General features: G+C 40.4%; 1 protein-coding gene and 1 long non-coding RNA gene across 11 annotated transcripts in view; one reads left to right on the top strand and one right to left on the bottom strand.

The window, feature by feature from the left end:
• Window positions 1-18,438, top strand: part of enox2 (ecto-NOX disulfide-thiol exchanger 2) — a 183,889-nt gene that overhangs the window by 57,174 nt on the left and 108,277 nt on the right. Inside the window, exon 1 of one of the 10 annotated variants that reach the window (XM_085429064.1) lies at window positions 765-1,048. The exons of 8 other annotated variants lie outside the window; for them this stretch is intronic. In XM_085429064.1, the coding sequence (XP_085285190.1) occupies window positions 1,027-1,048 (22 nt within the window). In that variant the 5' untranslated portion in view covers window positions 765-1,026. Of the gene's footprint in view, window positions 1-764; window positions 1,049-18,267; window positions 18,372-18,438 lie in introns of those variants that run through there. One more of the 10 variants, XM_085429060.1, reaches the window with a different exon arrangement.
• LOC146677977 (uncharacterized) lies at window positions 11,443-11,988 on the bottom strand. Its single transcript, XR_014914543.1, has 2 exons — window positions 11,854-11,988; window positions 11,443-11,622 (listed from the first exon to the last, which is right to left on the bottom strand). It is a non-coding gene; the product is annotated as an uncharacterized LOC146677977 (long non-coding RNA).

Here is an 18,438-nt window from a genome sequence, read left to right as displayed (position 1 = left end):
ACAGGTGGAGACATTTTTTACTTTATTAAAGAGATGTAGACTATTTTTCATATCTTCAGAAGCATTTCAGTGAAATGCACTTTTTTCCTGAAACCATCATGGAGACGCAGAGAAACCTTAGAAACCTGACTGGCTGTAGAAGTAAAGAAACTATATATGTGTAATTACTCACGATCACAGATTTGCTGAAAATCTCTTACAGAGATTATAGTAGCAAGTGGAAACCTGCACATTTTTAATAAGAGCATAATCACTTACTAGTTGGACGAGTGCTCTCTTAATGTATTTATTTTAAATCATAGAGATTATCTGCAGCTTCAGCAATGGAAGAGATGCTTCTCACCCAGTCTGCGTGCTAAGTATGGCCCTGGAACGGTAATCTCTATGCTTCTCCTCCTCCAACCGGCAAGCTGCAGAATGACACCTTCTTCAAAGCACAGCTGTCAAAAGTTTGGGACAGATTACCTGGCTTTCATGCGCATGCATTGCTTGGGTGAACCTTTAGGAGATTTTTAAATGCAAAGTTGGAAATGTGCATCTTGTCTATCTGGCATTCAGCTCAGCAGCCGGTGCGTGTTAGTGATTTCTCTTGTTCGCTTTGAGTGACTTGCCGTAGGGGGGGTAGTTCGGCTTCAGCTCTCCGTGAAAACATCATCATCTCTTGACAGCCCATCATAGCTCGGGCTCGGCTTTATAGCACGGTGAATAGCGGGAGTTTTGCCAGAGACGCTAGCTCCCACGGACACGCTCTCAACCTGAACAGTTCGCCTGCACGCTGCGTGTGTCGGAGGCGAACTGTAGTGTTCCCCTTCAGTCACCAGCCGGGCGCGTCGTGAGGGCGGGCTCGCCTGCCGTAGCTAAAAGGTCCCGCTTCGACTAGCTGCTCTCATTGCAGTCCAGTCTGCCGAGCGGAGCGGACTGACTGAGGAACAAGCCCCGTCTCCATTCAAGGATTTTTCCTCCACTTCATACACTTCGTCCTACAGCACAGGACCGACGGGAACCGCACACCGCCTTCTGTGGACAATGTTTCTCTTGCAGTACACAGGTATACACGCGTCAAGTTTTATTCTACTCCCGGTTATATTAACAGCAGAGATGTTATTTATTTCTCCCCATCTACTTATTCTGCTGCAGGCTACAGTACAGTGTATTGGCGCACGGCAGTTAGCGCACGTTTTGCCACATTTTGTCGCTCATCTGCGTTATTTGATGGAAGTTATAAAAGCAGGCTTGGAGATTTCCTAGCTGTGTTTAGTCTCTAATTGTCGGGCGTGTACCAGCTTTTGAAACCGCAATAGAAGAGCCGTGCTGCCCGTCTCCACTGTGGTAGCGTTGTTTTTTTTCGCGTGTCTGAGCATTTGATGTACAACGTGTGAGCTTTATAATGAGAAATGACCTGCAGTATTTCCCTGTGCGGATGTTACAGTTATCCCTGTAACGGAGTCGTAGCTCTAATCTGGACTAACCAGATATGCTTTTTTATTGATGGAAGTTTTCAGAATGGGTTGAATCCACGCTGACGCCGGATCACTGCTGTTGAATATCGCATATTTTCACATGCCATTCAGTCCGGTTTCTGTTGTGTTTGGGCAGCATCACCGAGCCTGGTGAGACATTATACTGGATGGGCCTATCTCGCAGGGTAAGCAAGTTGTTTGGTTTCTTTGCTGCGACGTCCAACAATTAGGATTTCCGTGTCATTTATTCCCGGAATCCCCGCGACACATAAGCTCTGTTTGAAATGGGACATTTTCTCTGGGCTCACAGGATCTAATTAAGCAGCGATGTTGTTTGAACTCTCACATTAACCTGCTTACTCTGCGTTATTCTGCCAGCCCTCTGTTTATAGTCAGGGTAAATTTGCCACAGATGTCCCACAGCTTTGTTGTTGTTGTTGTTGAGTGTTCTAATCTTAATTTTCTTGAGCAATGACTTGTCTCAAAGATTAGTCTCGTGTCATTAATTTGCCGTATTTCCGAATGCAGTGAGCGTAGTGACTAAACAAAGCGGTTTCCTGTTGCCCACTGTATATGCAGGAGTAAAGCAAAGTTGGCACACCTGTGAAGAGCAACCATCAATCTGAAATCCTTTATTTAAACATCTTTTAAATGTTTTGGGGTGGTTTTTTTGTGTGGTTATTTTATGTCACTATGCAGTGATGAAAAAAAACATAAGTCTAATAAAACAAATGATTCAGGGGGGGCAGAGGCTAGTGCTCTTGTCCAGTGAATTAGAGGGTTTCATTTTTCCGTTATACTCTCTTTTATCTTGCACAGACAGACAGGATCGGTTCCCTTCTCCTATTTCCTCCCCTTCCAGAGGCACAAACATGCCTTGAATCAAATTGAGTGGATGGAGGTCGAGTACCTCCCTATGACCACTGGGAGAGAATAGGTCCATCAGGCCTTGTGACAGCCATTTACCTCCACACTGCTTTAGTCCTCTCTGATCAACTGGCAGAGCATCTTTAGATTGCCTTTAATGGCGTGAGGGAGGGGAGGCACTTTGCTCCCTAGATCTGTCAGAGAGACCGGATTTATAGGTTGTACATAGAGTGCTTGAGAAGCAGCTTAAATATTTCAGCTCTTTGGCATTGGATGATAGTGCTGCAGAACAAATTAAGACTGAATACAAAGTGGACTGCTGTATAATGCCAGGAGATTTAGCAACTTTGGAAACTCTTAAATTTTAATTGGTTGCTGCATGACAATTTGCAGTTTCTAAGTGGAGCTCTTATAGCAGTGCTGGCTGACGGAGAGAAAAATGTGACAAAAGACGGGGAAAAAGAAAAAATATGACTTATACGATTGGGAAATGTTTGATATAGTGAATAAAACGACTTCAGTGACAGCCTGACTAAGCAGGAATTTACTTGGTCTCGTCATAAATTGCTCTGTGTTTAGTAAGTTAAAACGTAGACATCACATAGGATGCTCTCTCTGTGCCTTAGCAATTCAAAGTCAAATCGCATGCCTTATAAGTGAAAAAAGGGAAACTAAGATAAATACCATAATAACTACACAGGACTATTAAGAAACTCTGTTGTTATATTTAAGGTGTGCTGGGCCTGGAAAAGTAAGCCAGCTGACTGGAGACCTGCTAGTTTATTAATCTTTGTGTCACAGAAAGAAGTGTTTGTGGCAATCACGAGCATATCAGTTTAAAATGGAAAAGCAATTGGCTTCAGTTTCATCCACTCATGCGATAATCTCAGAGAGTCATTTCCTGACTCAGCCGGCCCATTGGACTTCTGTCACCTGACTGCTCCGAGTTGCACTGACAGACAGGTAGGAAGCTCTTCATATTACTGATGAGGAGAGCTGTGCACTCAAAAAGTGTGAGTTCCACTTCAGAAGCTTTGGTAAAGTGTTTGGTGGTGTCTGTTGGGCAAATCTAGCTAGTCTGGGTAGTGCTGCTTGTACTGGCATTATTAATATGGCTAAAACATTTTAACTCATTGGTAAGAATCTATGGATTTTGTAGAACTGGGTGAAAAACCTCACTGGGATCCAGTATTATCTACTTCATGTACTCTGTATCACTGTAGTGTGCATCCAGTCAAAAATCGAATAAATAAAAGTAAAGCTGGCAACTTTATAGTTTAGAATTCTGGCTTTTTATATATAGAGAGAAATGTTACCATTTTACCTCACAGAATTATCAGTAAGTTTTTAATATTTGTACTGTTCAAATTTTGCCAGGGGCTGCTATTAGATTTTGACCAGTGAGATTATGGTAGTGTGTGTTTTGTCATTATGGCCAAAAAAAAGTGTGTGCAGAATTTTGACCTTGATATGCTCATGTCAAAGTGAAACAACTGGTTTCATTTTCAGCCAGAATTTCAAGGGTTTTCTCTTAAAGGATGTCCTGATGTTCCCTTAGTACACTACAAGAAATGCAGCTGCACTAGCTGTTTAAATCCTTCTCTCCCTAAACGTAGTCATGTGTTTGGCTTACAGATCTATAAAAGCGCCTACTTTTTCCTCCCCCAAAGATTCCCATTTACCAATACTAGTAGATGGCGTTGTTGCATTTATCTAAAGAGTGAAAAATATGGATGATCTAGAGAGACCTAACTAACCCTAGGTGTTTTTCTAAACAGCTGTTGTTTCCTGGGGTTATACTGCTACTTGTGACAACTGATAACTAAAACTAATTGGTAAGTTTTAGAGTGCAGAAATGCATAGAAGTTTTCCATAAACCTTATTTGTGGATAACAGTGTTTCATCCTTAACTTTCTGTCTTGAAACAACAAGAGCCATTCATTAGAAACACATTACAAAGCTCCCAATAGGAAAATGATGTATATCACCTTTTACAAGGTGGTTGGCTACTTTTGTCAAGTTATTTCCTTTCATTCGGTGCTATCACTCCTGCACCATCTGTTAGTCTGATGTTTAAGGCTGTTGGTGTGGTGGCTTGATTGTTCGCCTCACTGCTGGTCCTAAATCTCTGTAGCAGCCTACTGTAGTGTAATGAATGTTGCTAATTCCTGTGTCTAATGCTCACTTGTATGTGCCCTCCAGGAATCCTACTTAACTTAGTCTAAGTGTTCAGCCTCTGAATTACAACAGAAGTGCTAAAGTGAAGCTAAAAATCTGTTCAGGTTAAAGAAATGTATATTAGCTTGTGGAAGTTTCCTGTGAGGATCAGCAATGTTGGCAGCAGCCGCAGTTCAACCTGCCATCTGGTATTGAGTAGCTAAGAGAGCTTGGCAGCCTGAAGGCAACCAACTCGGGGGCTCCAATGCTATCACCGACAGAGCTCTTCATTACTAATCACTTTCAAGATAAGCAGCCACGCAGAGAACCTTGAAATTGGAGGTAAGGACTTTGCAACAGCAAGTTCAGGAGCTACATGAAAGATGAAGTGAGCCATCAGACTTATTCTACATTTAAAGTTTGTGAGATGGGATTGTGGCTGCAGTGCTGCTGATTTAAACCCAGCTGACAGTCCCTTTGAGCAGAAGACAAGAGAGTAGTGGTTTGAAGAAGCTGGATTATTCTGTTCACCAGGGAGATGCTGTACAACTTTTCTACATTTTCATGACTTCTCTCAAAAAACCTATACTGAACACTTACGTCTTCTGCAGTGGTTCAAAAATTCTGTGTAATTTGCAATCCCATGGGAGTTTTGGTAGGCTAAGCCAAAATTTAACAAAGAGATTGGATCCTGTCACTCAAATAATGTTCATGTGCACCCATATTTCACAATGGCTCGCTCTTAAATGTAAACACACTTTCACTTGTGCCGAATCAGTTCAGACCCTTCAAACCAATACTATTTGAACTGACATGGCCTGCATAAAGGGGGAAGAAAGCAGTAGGATTAACAAAGGTCTGGTCAAAAGATTATGCACTGAAAGATAAATTCCAAGAGATTTAAACATGGCAGATATGGAACGGTGATTAATAACAGACAACGTAACTCAAGTTAAATTTATATTGTTCCTAACTTTTATATGTTATATGTGTTGCTTATAAGAACTAATTGGCCAACCTTTGGTTTGTGGACCTCGGCATTAGCTTTGTGAACTAAGGTAGCGGTCCCCAACTTTTTTTGCGCCACGGACCGGTTTATGTCCAACAATATTTTGTTGGATATTTTAAGGTGTTGCGGTTAAATACAACAAAATAAAACCAGTACCGCTACCAAAAAAGATGATTTATTCATAACACACGGGAAAAGACCCAGAGAAACAGAGTTAACAATAAAATCATAACAAAATAACGATAAAGATGAAATACCCTGAAAACCATAAATTTCACTCTCGAGGACCAGTACCGAACAACTCACGGACAGGTACTGGTCTTTGGTCCGTGGGTTGGGGACAGCTGAACTAAGGTGCACACACCAGTCATAATTGACCGGTTAAGCCTTTACAACATTAGGCAGCAGCATCCTAACAAATACACAAAAAGTTGTTTATATAGATTCACTGACTCACTGGTCAGGGACTGGAAATGGCTGATGCTCTGCCTGGGCTGGTGATCATCTAGTGAGTCTCGGATTTCAAGCTGATTTATTTTACACATTAGCATGGAACTTGTCATTAGCATGACATGTCCATGAGGAAAATCGTTTTGGGTACAAGACAAATAATGATAGCTCTTTTGGGATGTATCATTTCATAGTAATGGAAGATAAGAAAAGACAACTCTGACTGAAATGGTTGTACCTGGTAATGTGGTACTTCTTGGATAATAATCCTTAGTATTTATTTTTAAGGTATTTGTGCTGTATCAAGCAGGGCCAAAAAAAACCCCAAAATACTTCAAAGTAGCAAAATGTATACCATGATGGATCACCAGAGGGATGTAGGACACAAATGTTGTACATCCTGGAAGTTAATTGTGCCCACTGCTGCTTCAGAGATGGTATTACAATAAATCATCTCCCTTACAATTGTACGATAAATCAAGCCACTAAATGTAACTTCTATATCACAGTTCCATTTTATTTGGATTTGTTTTTCTTTGAATGTAAGAATAATGTATTGCATATACTGTGGATTCATTTGGGAGGAGACAAAATGTATTAAAATAAGTTGTATGGTATTTATGTCCCTTTTGCTTCTGTCCTGTGAATCAGTTGTATAGGAGCTGACCCTCTTGGCCAAAATCTGTCCTTCACAGCATCGATATGTTTAACATTTCCCCCATAGCTTAGACCATGGTTCAGCAGTTTGGACCAAAGAACAGGGGTGTCCAGAGATTGCTTGTCTGGAAAGCAGCCATCACTCTACTGTAATAGAGACTGAGAGCTTGGATTTATATGGCTCTTACTTTGGGAAGAAGGATTGGCTTAAGGGGGGGAAGGAGCTTGAAAACAAAATGGTACCAGAATGGATCCAAGAATGCATTATTAATAGGGTAGCCGAGGTTCTCTGTATTCTGTCTTTTAGGGGCATTTTGCTTGTTGGTGAAGCTCTACAAGTAATAACTGTGTTTTTATGGAATGATAGAATGGCTATGAAAGACTCGCTAACTTTATATTCTAAGCCATGTTTACATGATGCCTTTACCCTGTGTGGAAATCAAGTTGAAAGACTTGGGGTAACCCTGGAATTTTCCATTTGCAAGAGACATTTCTGTGGTGAATTTTTCTTTGGGGTGTTTCTTTCCATTTTGAATCAACAAACACTTACTCAAAGGTCCCCACTGTGTAGAACCTTTTCATAGCACCAGAGAAGAGAGGGGGGGAAACCCTATCTGAAATGGAACTAGACCAGCTGAAAAGTCGGGTGCTTGAGCTCAAAGGAAGCCCTGTACTTGCATGTTTACTGCACTGAGTCTGGCTAGAGTCAGACCCCCGCTGCTGGATAAATGCAAGGGTTTTTTTTTTTTCTGTACTCAGCACATCTTACTGGCCAATATTAGTTCTGTAGCTTTTTTCTTTTTTATGAAAGGTCAGCATTTATGGCAGGATGATACAACACCAGTGTAATATATTTCTTTCTTTTTTCTTTTTTTTATACCCAGGAATGTGGTTTAGTTTCCAGTTGGGTTCTTTAAATTATAGCTCCGTCTATTTTGGAACATTGGAATGACAGTTGAGGTCAGCATTTGGTTGAACCTAAGAACGTCAGCGACATGACTGGTGTGAGTTAAATTCAGGACGCGCACATAGATGGATTAAGTTCACAATTAGACCCTTTACTGGCCTTTTACTTTGGTTTTTAGGGAAATAAATATCCAAAATCTCAACAGTTTATCATTTGATGCAACATGTTGCAGGTTAAATAAGTTAAATAAATGCTCATGACATTGCATATGTAATCCACGTAAGCAGAGTTGGTCAGGATATCGTTAAGGTAAAGAGTCAGCGTTACTCTGGTAGAGTTCTTGTTATTTCTGAAGAGTTAAAGAAACAAACATACAGAAAAATAATCCAGAGTATGGACAAAGGTCCTCTATAAGGAGTCCCAAATTTGATCTCTCACTCCAACATCATTCTCGTTTTCTGTAAAAACACAGTGACATTGCTGCTGTTCATTAGCCCGATTTAAGAAAGCACCTCTAGTGTGGTTAAGGCTCAGATTACACCCGTTACCACACTGGCAAAGTGTCAACAAACATTCTTGTGATAATGTGAAAAAGGGACTCAGCAGTTCAGCTTGAGCCATGTGAATTGCCACTGCACCTGTTCTTTGAGTTTTCATGCTTCTCATGAAAGGCGTTTTAGTGAATGCTGGAAAAATGAGCAAATGGAGTGTAACCGAAGCACATACCAAGCAAAATGGTTTATATTAATACGGTACATCTGCAGCAAGGTATGTTTTGTTTTGGCTATCCAGATGAGATGGAGAGAGCTGGAGCTGCTTTCAGTGCCAGCTTTAAGTGTAAGCATAGATCTTTGCTGTGTGCCATACCCCATCTCTGTTACCTCTGGAATATAGGGGTTTTTTAATAAGGGAGAAAAATTGCCAATTTCAATGCTTGATTTGAGAGCAATATTGGTGTTGATATGAGGTGAGAGTTGTTAGATAAAGGTCCAAGGACTGAAAAGCTTCTGTGTGAAGTCATAAATCCTCAGGATTGCCCATGAAACTGCTGTTTCAGTCAGACATTTAAGACATGAAAGAAGTCGATACCAGTGTCTTCATTGATGCTTGATGGACAATTTTTATTTGATTCAAATGTTGATAAAGACTTTTAAGGAATATCCAAAAGCAGGAATATGTTGGCTTTAAGGAAATGTAGCTTGATATGTCTACACATCTTTAAATACTTGTTGATTGTTTTCTGTCAGTCCCAGAAATCGATAGTTGTTTCTCTTTTTGGCTTTGCACAGTTCATATAGCGTTGTTTGCTGATGTAAATTCAAAAATTAATTAACATAATCATTCCTAGATGCTTAGTGGTGTTCGAAGTGGAAGCTGTGACCTTTCGGACATATGCTGACAACAGCTGACTTAACAGCAGGGCACTGAATACAGCCATTACAGACAGAGAGGTAATTGAATTCACAAATCACCATGGCTCTAGGTTTATGGTGGCATTGGACTTTATGGCTCATATGTCAGAAGCTGGTAGGCAGTTTGTCAGAGGAGGCTTGGTAGGAACAAGAAGGTGGTGAATGGATGACCATCTGAACCTCGCTTCAGGGTGGCTCCTAAAACAGCTCTTCCAAAAGAAATCCTGTTAAATATTATAGCTTTTTATATAGCTTATTGAAATGGACCAAAATATGATTCATGGCTTCTTTGTGTCCCGTTTTCTTTGATTGAAATTGTCCTTCTTACTGCCTTCTTGTAGTATTTTCCTTTTATCCTGCCCCTCGTTGTGCTTTATTTCTTCAAACATCAGCTTCTCCTCCTTTTTCGTTTTGCTTTCCTTGAAGGCAAAGTCAAATGTATCTAATGCAACAGGGTGGCTGATGATAAAGTGTGTGTATATGTTTGAAACTGGGTGTGAGGAATAGCTAAGAAGAATCTTTTCCCTGCCTTCCTCTCAGAAAGCTAAAACATACAGCAGGTTCTCAGTCATGCTTTCTGTGCCTGTCCCAACAGAAGTTGAAGAGGTGGATCGATATGAAGATTAATTATTGTGTCCATCTTGAGGGTTGCACCGATAGCCTGTATTTTTTCTGGCCTCTAGTGAGCACCCAAATGCTTCCCTTTTTGACGAGCGTTGAAGCTTTAGCTTGTTAGTGTGGTCTGTGGACCGAAGCTGCACTGAGAGAAAATTGGACCAGGCTCCAAGGGTAACTCGTTGAGGCTCAGTGCAGCTCAGCTTAGCACCATCACCAGGCAAACCAGGGGTCCCGCAGCATTTTCTGGGCTTATTGTAACCTCCTGGATATTAGGTATTAGGTTACCCGTTCTCTAAGGTATCAAAAGGGGAAGAATATCCTGTAGGCTATGGTGAAAAGATGGCTTTCTCCTGAGCTCACTGCATTTTTCAAGAAACAACTCCAGGCTAAGAATATTTATAATCTTATGTGCAAGCCCATAATTACTTGAAGTAGAAATGACTCCTTATGTACACTGCAGTGGATCACTCTGCTTCTAATTATTTAGCAGGAGTTTGTGCAATTTATCACTGCGTCTTTTTTTTTTTTTTAAAGCATTTTGATGTATTGTATTTTGAAATGTCTAGTATGTCATGTCAATAAATCAACAGCATGTGTTTTGAGTATAAGCCTGAACTGCCTATACAGGAAGAATTTGCCGACAGCAGAATGATAAATTTCCCTGTTGAAGTCCAATGGAGCGTTTTAGTTTGATAAAGAAATGTCGAAGATGTGTCATCAGATGAACTTGAATCAGTCACAAGTAGGTGTCACTGGGAGATGTCGGGAGTGATTATGTCGCTCCAAGCAATCACTGGTTAGACTGAGGAAGATGATAATGGAAAACATTGTCAACGTAACCAACAATCTATCTTTCGATTGAGTCCCCTCAGAAAGATTTTTGCATCCTTATGAGTTGATTGTGATGTGCTACCTTAATGGATTGATTTTTCCAGATTTAAAGAATGTAAAGTCCTAAAAAGCAAAAGCATGAAACAGTAAAAGTCTCTGGCTTTGATTTCATACTGTATCTAGTTTTGTCCAGAGCGCCCACGTAGTACCTTCTTGAATTGTACATGCAGGAGTCATACATTATGCAGAAGAGCTTGTCAAGTCCCTCACTTCAGTCTAATCTTGATTGGACTGTTCAGAATGTAATATAATGACAGTAATTCTGCAGTGTAGAAAAACTTGTCCGGCTCTAGTTAATTAAGGAAAAGTGTTGAAGTCTAATCTCTGAAGGATGATACAGTTAAAAAACGCTTACTTTTGTAAGTACATTAGTACTAAAGTATATTTTGTGTTAGTGACATGTTAATGTAACCCAGGTCCCACGTAGCTATGGTAAAGCTAGAGTATATAGTACAATGAGACTGGGCCTGGGTTCGTAGTGCTACTAATAATGATAACTGATACCCTCTAATTTAACTAATAAGGACCACCACAACTGTATTTTACACAAATTAAATCCCTCACCGGGTATTTATTTAGACAAAAAGAAATGAATAAAATAAACAGTTACTCTTATAAAATGAATTGAATTAAAATAAACAAACAAAATTACTGTAAAAGTGACTACGTGGGTTTTCAATGAAAGATTTATCAAAACAAAATACCTCTTTCTTAGGTGCCAACTGTTATTTCAGTTACAACAGCTCACACCTTTAAAATGGATGAATTTCAACCTTTGATAATAACTTTGATTAACTACACACTTACTCAAATTAAACCAAATTTGTAACAGTGGGCCCACACACACACACACTTTAACCTGTCCACACTACACCTGTAGCACGGTGCTTGTTGCAGGCCTGATTCGAAGTTCGGGTGCGGTGAGGCCTAAAACTGATGGCCGCTTCACTCAAACTGAGCCATAAACAAAATACGTGCACTTTAGTTCCAGTTAGTACTCACGAGTCCAATGAGTTTGTTAGTGGGGCAATCAGAAACGGGCAGTTAGTTCACCAGTAGTGAAGACAGTCAGGGGTAAGAAAACAGTCAGGGGCGAGGAAACAGCCAGGGGTGAGAAAACAACAGTCAGGGGCGAGGAAACAGCAGGGTCCATCCGGGCAGAAACCTCTCTCCTTTCAGAGCGTCCCTCGGCTTCTAAACACATTAAAACACTTGAGCTACAATACCAAATGCTATCACATAACGATTTAGCATTAGCATGCTTTGCTGAAAATCACAGAGCTAGACATACAGCATGGTATCACAGCACATAACGCGGTAAGTTGCGCTAATTAGCAAGTCGCTAGTTAGCATCACATATCACGATATTATATCACTATAACGAATAGTTACAGTACAAATGTCAAGGCACACAGTCTCATTTACCTCTTGCAGATCACAAATAAGTACTATCAGGACCACGGGTAGTCGACCTCAATGACACACTTAGATGCAAAATCCACACCACGTTTGCCTTACGACATCTCTCTCTTCGGACTTAGCTTCTGTGTCCGCTCCCACAGATTCACACAAACCTTACCACTTTTCCCGCCCCCATAACAGAGAAGAGTGACATTGACTGGCTCGTCAGCACAACAACCAATGACAATACCATATTGAGATAACTGACACTAGATGGGTAAATAAACTTAGGTTACACCCCAACATATTTAGTGTGCACAGAAAATGAACTCTAAATCATGAAACCCTTTTACTTATTGGACTCTTAACTGTAAATGAAATACATTTGTACCAAAGCATATGATTTTTAAACGTTTTATCAACTATTTATAGTTTAACCATTTTTTATTACAGTACACTTTTTCTTTATACTGCAAGCCCGAATAATTGCAGACAGGGCTACATTAACTTTAATGTTTTGACTCTCCTTTACTATTCCTACTCAGAATTTCACATTATTTTGTGGTTATTTCACTGTTGCAAACTGTCATGCTTGTCACACTCTGTTGCATAGAAACAGAAAATATTGTTTGCGGGAACTTTGAGACACGGCGCTCATCTTTACTTGCCAGTCGACACACAATTGCACTTTCAAATCACTGCTGGAATGAAGTTGTCAGCACTAAGAATGGTGAGGACAGCTGAATGCGTGACTGCGCACACATACTTGGGCGCTTTGTTGGTGTGTTTGCTCTGTCTGTATCGAAATGTGTACTGTTGGAATCGAGAGCACAGCGTGTCAATCGCCTATTTGCGTTTGCATTCAGAGATTGAAGATTTACAGAATGGAAATAAAATGACTATTAAGTCACTATGTGTGAGGATGTAGCAAATAATTCTATTCACTATTTGTTACTGTAACAATATATTGTTAATTAAATGCAAAGAAGTAATAAAAATAAAAAAATGCAAAATTTGTCATTTTTGTCCAATGAACTGAAGTTTTATTCCATACTTGAAGAAAAGGTCAGTTCATGTAATGCGTCTGTCAAGAGTAAGAAGACAAATTATGTTCTGGATCTTGACCCAGAGTTTCAGCTGACCTTAACGGATACTACAATAATAAAAAGGTGTATAAAGCGTAAAATATATACCACAAGTTTCACAGGCGTGGATTAAACCTAGTCCCAGACTGAGAAAAGTTCAGTGAAAATTTCTAATGATCAAAGTTTAGAGTCTAGGAATAGGTTTAATTATTTCTTGGGCTCTTAAGTATAAGGGTGAGGAGGGTCTGCTAAGAGCAAGACCACTGTTTAGTATTTTCGTGATGGAACTGAAGTTCGGTAACGACTTGCACATTTTTCTTATAGTTTTAAATAGTCTGTCATTGCCCCCTCTCGCTTGTCACACCGTATTCTCTCCTTTTTTCCTCTGTCATCATTTTAGCCATTAATAACAGTGCAACTACAGTCTCCAGTCTGCATGCTCTGATGAGTGATGGATGGATAGATGGCACAAAGAGAGTCAGAAGAGAACAAAGAAAACACAGGAGTGGAGCCAGGCTCAGCCAAATCATAGCCTCCAGTGCTATCCTCTTGCAAGATCTATGGGGCTTCATTTGTTTGTGCCATTTTGGTAATTAAACAGGGGAGGCCCACTCAGTGGAGTCTGGCTGCTGGCTTAGTTTCTCTACCCTAATCTTCCCATAAGACCAGATAATTAATGGTGGAATGGCAGGAGTGCCCACAGTCCTTCTGTTAATGGAAGGGATTCATCTTGTTTGCTCAACTTACTCCATGTTTCTTTATTCAGAGCTTGGCCATGGTGTCATCGCTTTGGTGGACGAGGATATCGAGACTTGGTATCTGTCCAGACATCTAATGACAAATGATAGTGTGGCAGCATGGCATAGACGGGGATATTTTCAGCCAAGACTTCTCCTTCATCTTTGGTGTCAGACTTTATCAGTGTTGTTTGTTTTACCCACATATTATATGGATCATGAGTGGAGTGCTTAAAGTTTATTTATAGTTTATTGCACATGTTAAAAGCTATGGTTTGTGACTTCACTGTGGCACTCAGCCTCAAGCCAGTTGGTTCTTCCCAGGGGAGAGAATCAGAGTAACTCACCATATGACAAGATGTTGTCCACATCTTGATGGTAATGCAGTGATTCTGAAATATTTATCTGCAACCGAAGAAGGAAATAATACTTGTACAAAGTCAAAGTATTTATTTATTTACTGTACTATAGTATTAGGGCTAGTATTTAGTTTCAATTTAGGTGCAAATTTTGATAACTTTATCCCAACTGTTCTGTTTATTTCAGTTAGTTTCTTCTTTCTTTAACTGCAACTTCTACTTACTTTACTCTGATTCTTTTCATTAGCACCACACAAGGAGTGATAAATGGATCAGTATCAGCATTTCTAACTGTCAATAAATTAAAAGTCTAATAAAAAGCAGAGATGGGAGAAGCAAGTATCACTCAGAAGTAATGCATTTCTTGGACTATTTTCAGCTACGGGTTAATATGCATTTTAAGTAAGTCATGTATATGAGATTGGTGTGTTACCAGTGCACTAGTGTTGCTCATTTATGTGTTGTTGTGAACACAAATAGGTCTGGTTACTGAAGATGGCTATAGCCGATCAGTTAAGAAAGAAATATTTATGGATTTTGATCTTAGTTTTTGTTCACAGTAAAAGCTATTTAAAATATTACTGAGCATTGTCTTTAAAGGCTGTGGTGGTTTTGTGTATGTTGTGAGAGCAAATTTGTTTCCCAGCTTGACGTCATATTAATTTCTGTTTGTTTATTCATGGTCGTAATTAGGTGACACATTTTTTCTATGACTCAGATACATGCGTCGCCATGCAGGCGCACAAGATAAACAAACTGAAAATCTGAATTGGAAAACATTTTTTTAAACTTCTTTAATTTTATTTCATTCATTACTTAGATTTAACTTAGTGCTGGTCTCTGTGTCCCTGGATATTTCCACATTTAATCTGTATTCACTTCCTGTTATTGACAAATGTTGGACTGAGTATGCCCTGTGATGCACAGGAGGTGGACATGTAGCCTGCAGGTAAACAGAGCTGTGAGGAAATAAGAGCTATGCCCATGGTGGAAGTGTTCCTGTGGGCAACTAGCTGCTCAAGTCTCCCCTGAAGCAATATTTTGACAAAGGCTTTTAAAGAGCCGAGCTGTCAGCTTTGGCTTCCTGACCAGGCCCTCATTAGCTAACACCACCACCAAAAGAACAGGCTGATAGAGACGCCTCCTCAGCAGCACTCGAGAAAATGCCTTTCTAACTGCAAATTAATTTTGAATTGGGGATTCATGGGCGAGAACAAGGTGGGGAGCGCTGGTGAAGTGGGCTTCTCTGTATGAGTGACGTGTCACACAAATTCTCATTAATGTGGATCTAGCAGAGAACTTAATCCCCAGGAGCTGCTTAAAGGTAAACAGAACAGTATGGAGATTAGAAGCTGACATTTTTGGGGGGGAGATCCTGTGCATTATGGGATTCCTGTGGGATTCCCGCTGGATGGGAGTCAGTTTCACTATTCATTACATGACTCCGACAGGACAGGGGAAAAAATCATTGGGAACCTAGAGGACAGGAATAAAGAAGCTGTGTGTCTCTTGCGGTTGCTGGTCAGTCACTGTTGAAGATTGATGGCTTCATCATGCATCTGCAAACTCCAGATGCCATCAGTGTATTCTGGAGTGACCTGATAAAACCATATGCGCTACTTTTAAGTTATCTTTAGTAGTTGCCAAATGCAACACGGACTTGGGGATAATTGCCTTTCACAGATGTAAAGCAGGCAACAAAATGCAGCCTGCTGAAAATCACCTTTATTGAGAAGCGCAAGGTGCCGTGAGATGATAACATATCATTGAAATCATTATATTTCTTAAAGTCTCTCAGTGCCAGCATTTATTAATGCTTAGCGTGGACCTCTGAGGAATTCAGACCAATGGTATGGAACTGGTTCTTATGCAGACAGAGTTCAGCTCTAGTCCATCAGAATCCAGAAATAGCTCTGGGACGGCTGCTCTGGGACGGTGTTGATATTAGGAGGCTTTGAGGTATTTAGAGGTCTGTCCATGTTGGGGTTTCACTAAGACAGGTTCTATATAATGAAAAGTCTTTGCTAATCTGTCTGTAATTCTTCCACAAATCATTGGTGCATAAGTAGATTATCTTGTCTATCCCCTAAAATCCATTTACTATTCAAGTTTTAAAATCTAGAGCCTTCTTCCCAATAAGTTTAGGCTGCACCTGTTTGAATGCCTGAGGTAATTTAATGTTCCACATTAAAAACAAGCAATGCTAATTTCCCCTCAGTAATCTCTTGTTTGACATCCTTCTCAGCAGCCCTGTTTATAAACTAAACAAACCTATCGAACCCATTTACTTCAAATCCCGTGCATGTAGTGCCGTGTATAAAAATTCTGATTGGGTTAAAGTGTAATAGTCTAAGTGTATGGCTATTATTTTGTATGATGAAAAGTACCTTCCTCATCATGGCAGATAAATATTTATCCCAAGATAGACATTGTTGTTCGTGTGACTTTGAATTAAAAGAAAAGCAGAAAAAGAAACAGTTGTGCCTGCATGGAATTAGAACTACAACCCAGCCCTATTAATATGATTGATTGATAATACATTGATTTTACATCAATGCCATATTGAATGTATTGAGAAGAAAGCTACTTGGGTTCATCTTGGTGTCAAATATGTATAATTCATGAATTACACAGAAAAGCATCAGAGATGGAAAGAAAATAAAATGCAGTACTGGGTGTAGACAGAACCGTGCAACTGCTTCTTCACTTACACGAGTCCTCTATTGATCGAGAAGGAGATTGCAATTGATTGAAAGTCTGAAATCACTGAATCACTCCAGTTAAAATCAGGCTTCTCCTCTTCTATTTCAATGATAATGCATTCTGCACAGCACACGAGTAATGTTCTGTGGCAGCCTGGCAAGTTTATCTTTGATGAAAATAAAGGTATTAATCACAAATTTAAACCACCTGCTAAATACTCTTTCAGTCCGCTTTGTGCCACTAAAGCAGCTCAGGCACCCAGAGGATCCTTCCTGGGTGAGGTCCCAGTGGATCAGGCTTGTTCCGCCGCAACCCGTGGATGCTTAATCAGATTGGGATCTGGGGAACTTGGAGAAGAGGTCAGTGCCTTGGGCTTTTCTGCAGGCTGTTCCAGAGCAGTTTTGAGGTGTGGCAAGGTGCCTTGATCTGCTTTTGCCAGATGTTGGTACATGTCAAAATAACATATGCATGAATGCTAAAATCAAGTCTCCCAGTTGAGGGGGAGGGGTTTTCTGCTTTATTTTATGTAACTTTAACTGTCATTAACATAATCTAAGGCACATGTTCAGTGTATTAGATTTGTTAATGGATGCACTGTATGTTTTAGATGGAAGTGGGAAGCTTTATTCATTATAGTGGTTGACAGGCTCTCTGTTAGGCTTCGTTGCCTCATCTATAGTTGCATAAATGTGATCTATAAACCCCTAATTGCCTTTGCCTGATTTCCTCTATGGCTATCGCTTTTACTGTCTGCAATGTCATTTCCTGTCCCATATCTGTATTATTCATTAGGGAGGCTCAGCCACTGCAAAAAAGGAAAAATACTGGGAGGATATTTGCAATATTGTCATTCAGTTTATCCGTCAAATTATCGAAAGCAAGCTGGTCCCTGAGAGATGGTTTGAATGTGCAAACAGCTGGGAATGTACAGCTGACTTCAGAGGTCAGCAGAAGGCTATCCAGGCTCTAAAGGCTGCTGTGAAACATTTTTATGAATCACCTCCTGCACTAGGTCAGAATTAGAAGAGAAATTAGAGATGAGCCATGGAAGTTTGTGTCTGTGTGGAGCAGAGACTCCCACCTACCTTATTTGGTACACTTGTGAAATATAGTGCAATATAGTATAAGAGGACCTGAATAAAACTAATTAATCTGAACTGTCGTCTACTCGCAGTTTAGCTTGAGTTAACATCAGGGGACGAAAGCTCCTGTTGGCCAAAGGCATCTATAAGAAGTAAAAGTCTGAAAAGTTACTGTAATTAACCTGTAGAATGACTGTCAGTGGTGTACTTTGTACTTTCCCATTGTCGTGCACATTTCAGTGGTTTTCTGTAATGTTACCGATCTCCGACCTGTATCCCCATGTGATGTCTGTGTTGTGTGTGTAAGGTCGGGGGGCGGGTCCATTCCACTGCAGGGCGACCTGCATGTGGCAAATAAAGCTGATTGATTGATTGGCTTGCAGCTTGTCACCTGGTCTGCTTTTGGTTGTCCATGAACAAGGTGTCAGTTGATTGTTGGCTTTGGGTCGCCATTGCTCGCCCTGTAGCTGCTGTGCAGGTCTCCGAGGCATGCAAATCTGCTGCTGCCAAGGACTGTGATGCCCCCGGCAGTTTATGGTGGAGGCTGCAAGCCGGCAGGCATAGGCGATTATCCTGGTAAGCCAAGCTTTAGAGCAAAAACACACCCATAGTCTGGGCCTAACTACAATGTATTTGTTTTTCA

This window comes from Rhamphochromis longiceps, linkage group LG2 (assembly GCF_057381845.1).
Source record: "Rhamphochromis longiceps isolate RC_006_pf linkage group LG2, R_longiceps_female_GT1.1, whole genome shotgun sequence".
Lineage (NCBI taxonomy): Eukaryota > Metazoa > Chordata > Actinopteri > Cichliformes > Cichlidae > Rhamphochromis > Rhamphochromis longiceps.
Note: the sequence above shows the minus strand (reverse complement) of the source record. Positions and strands in the feature narration are given on the sequence as shown.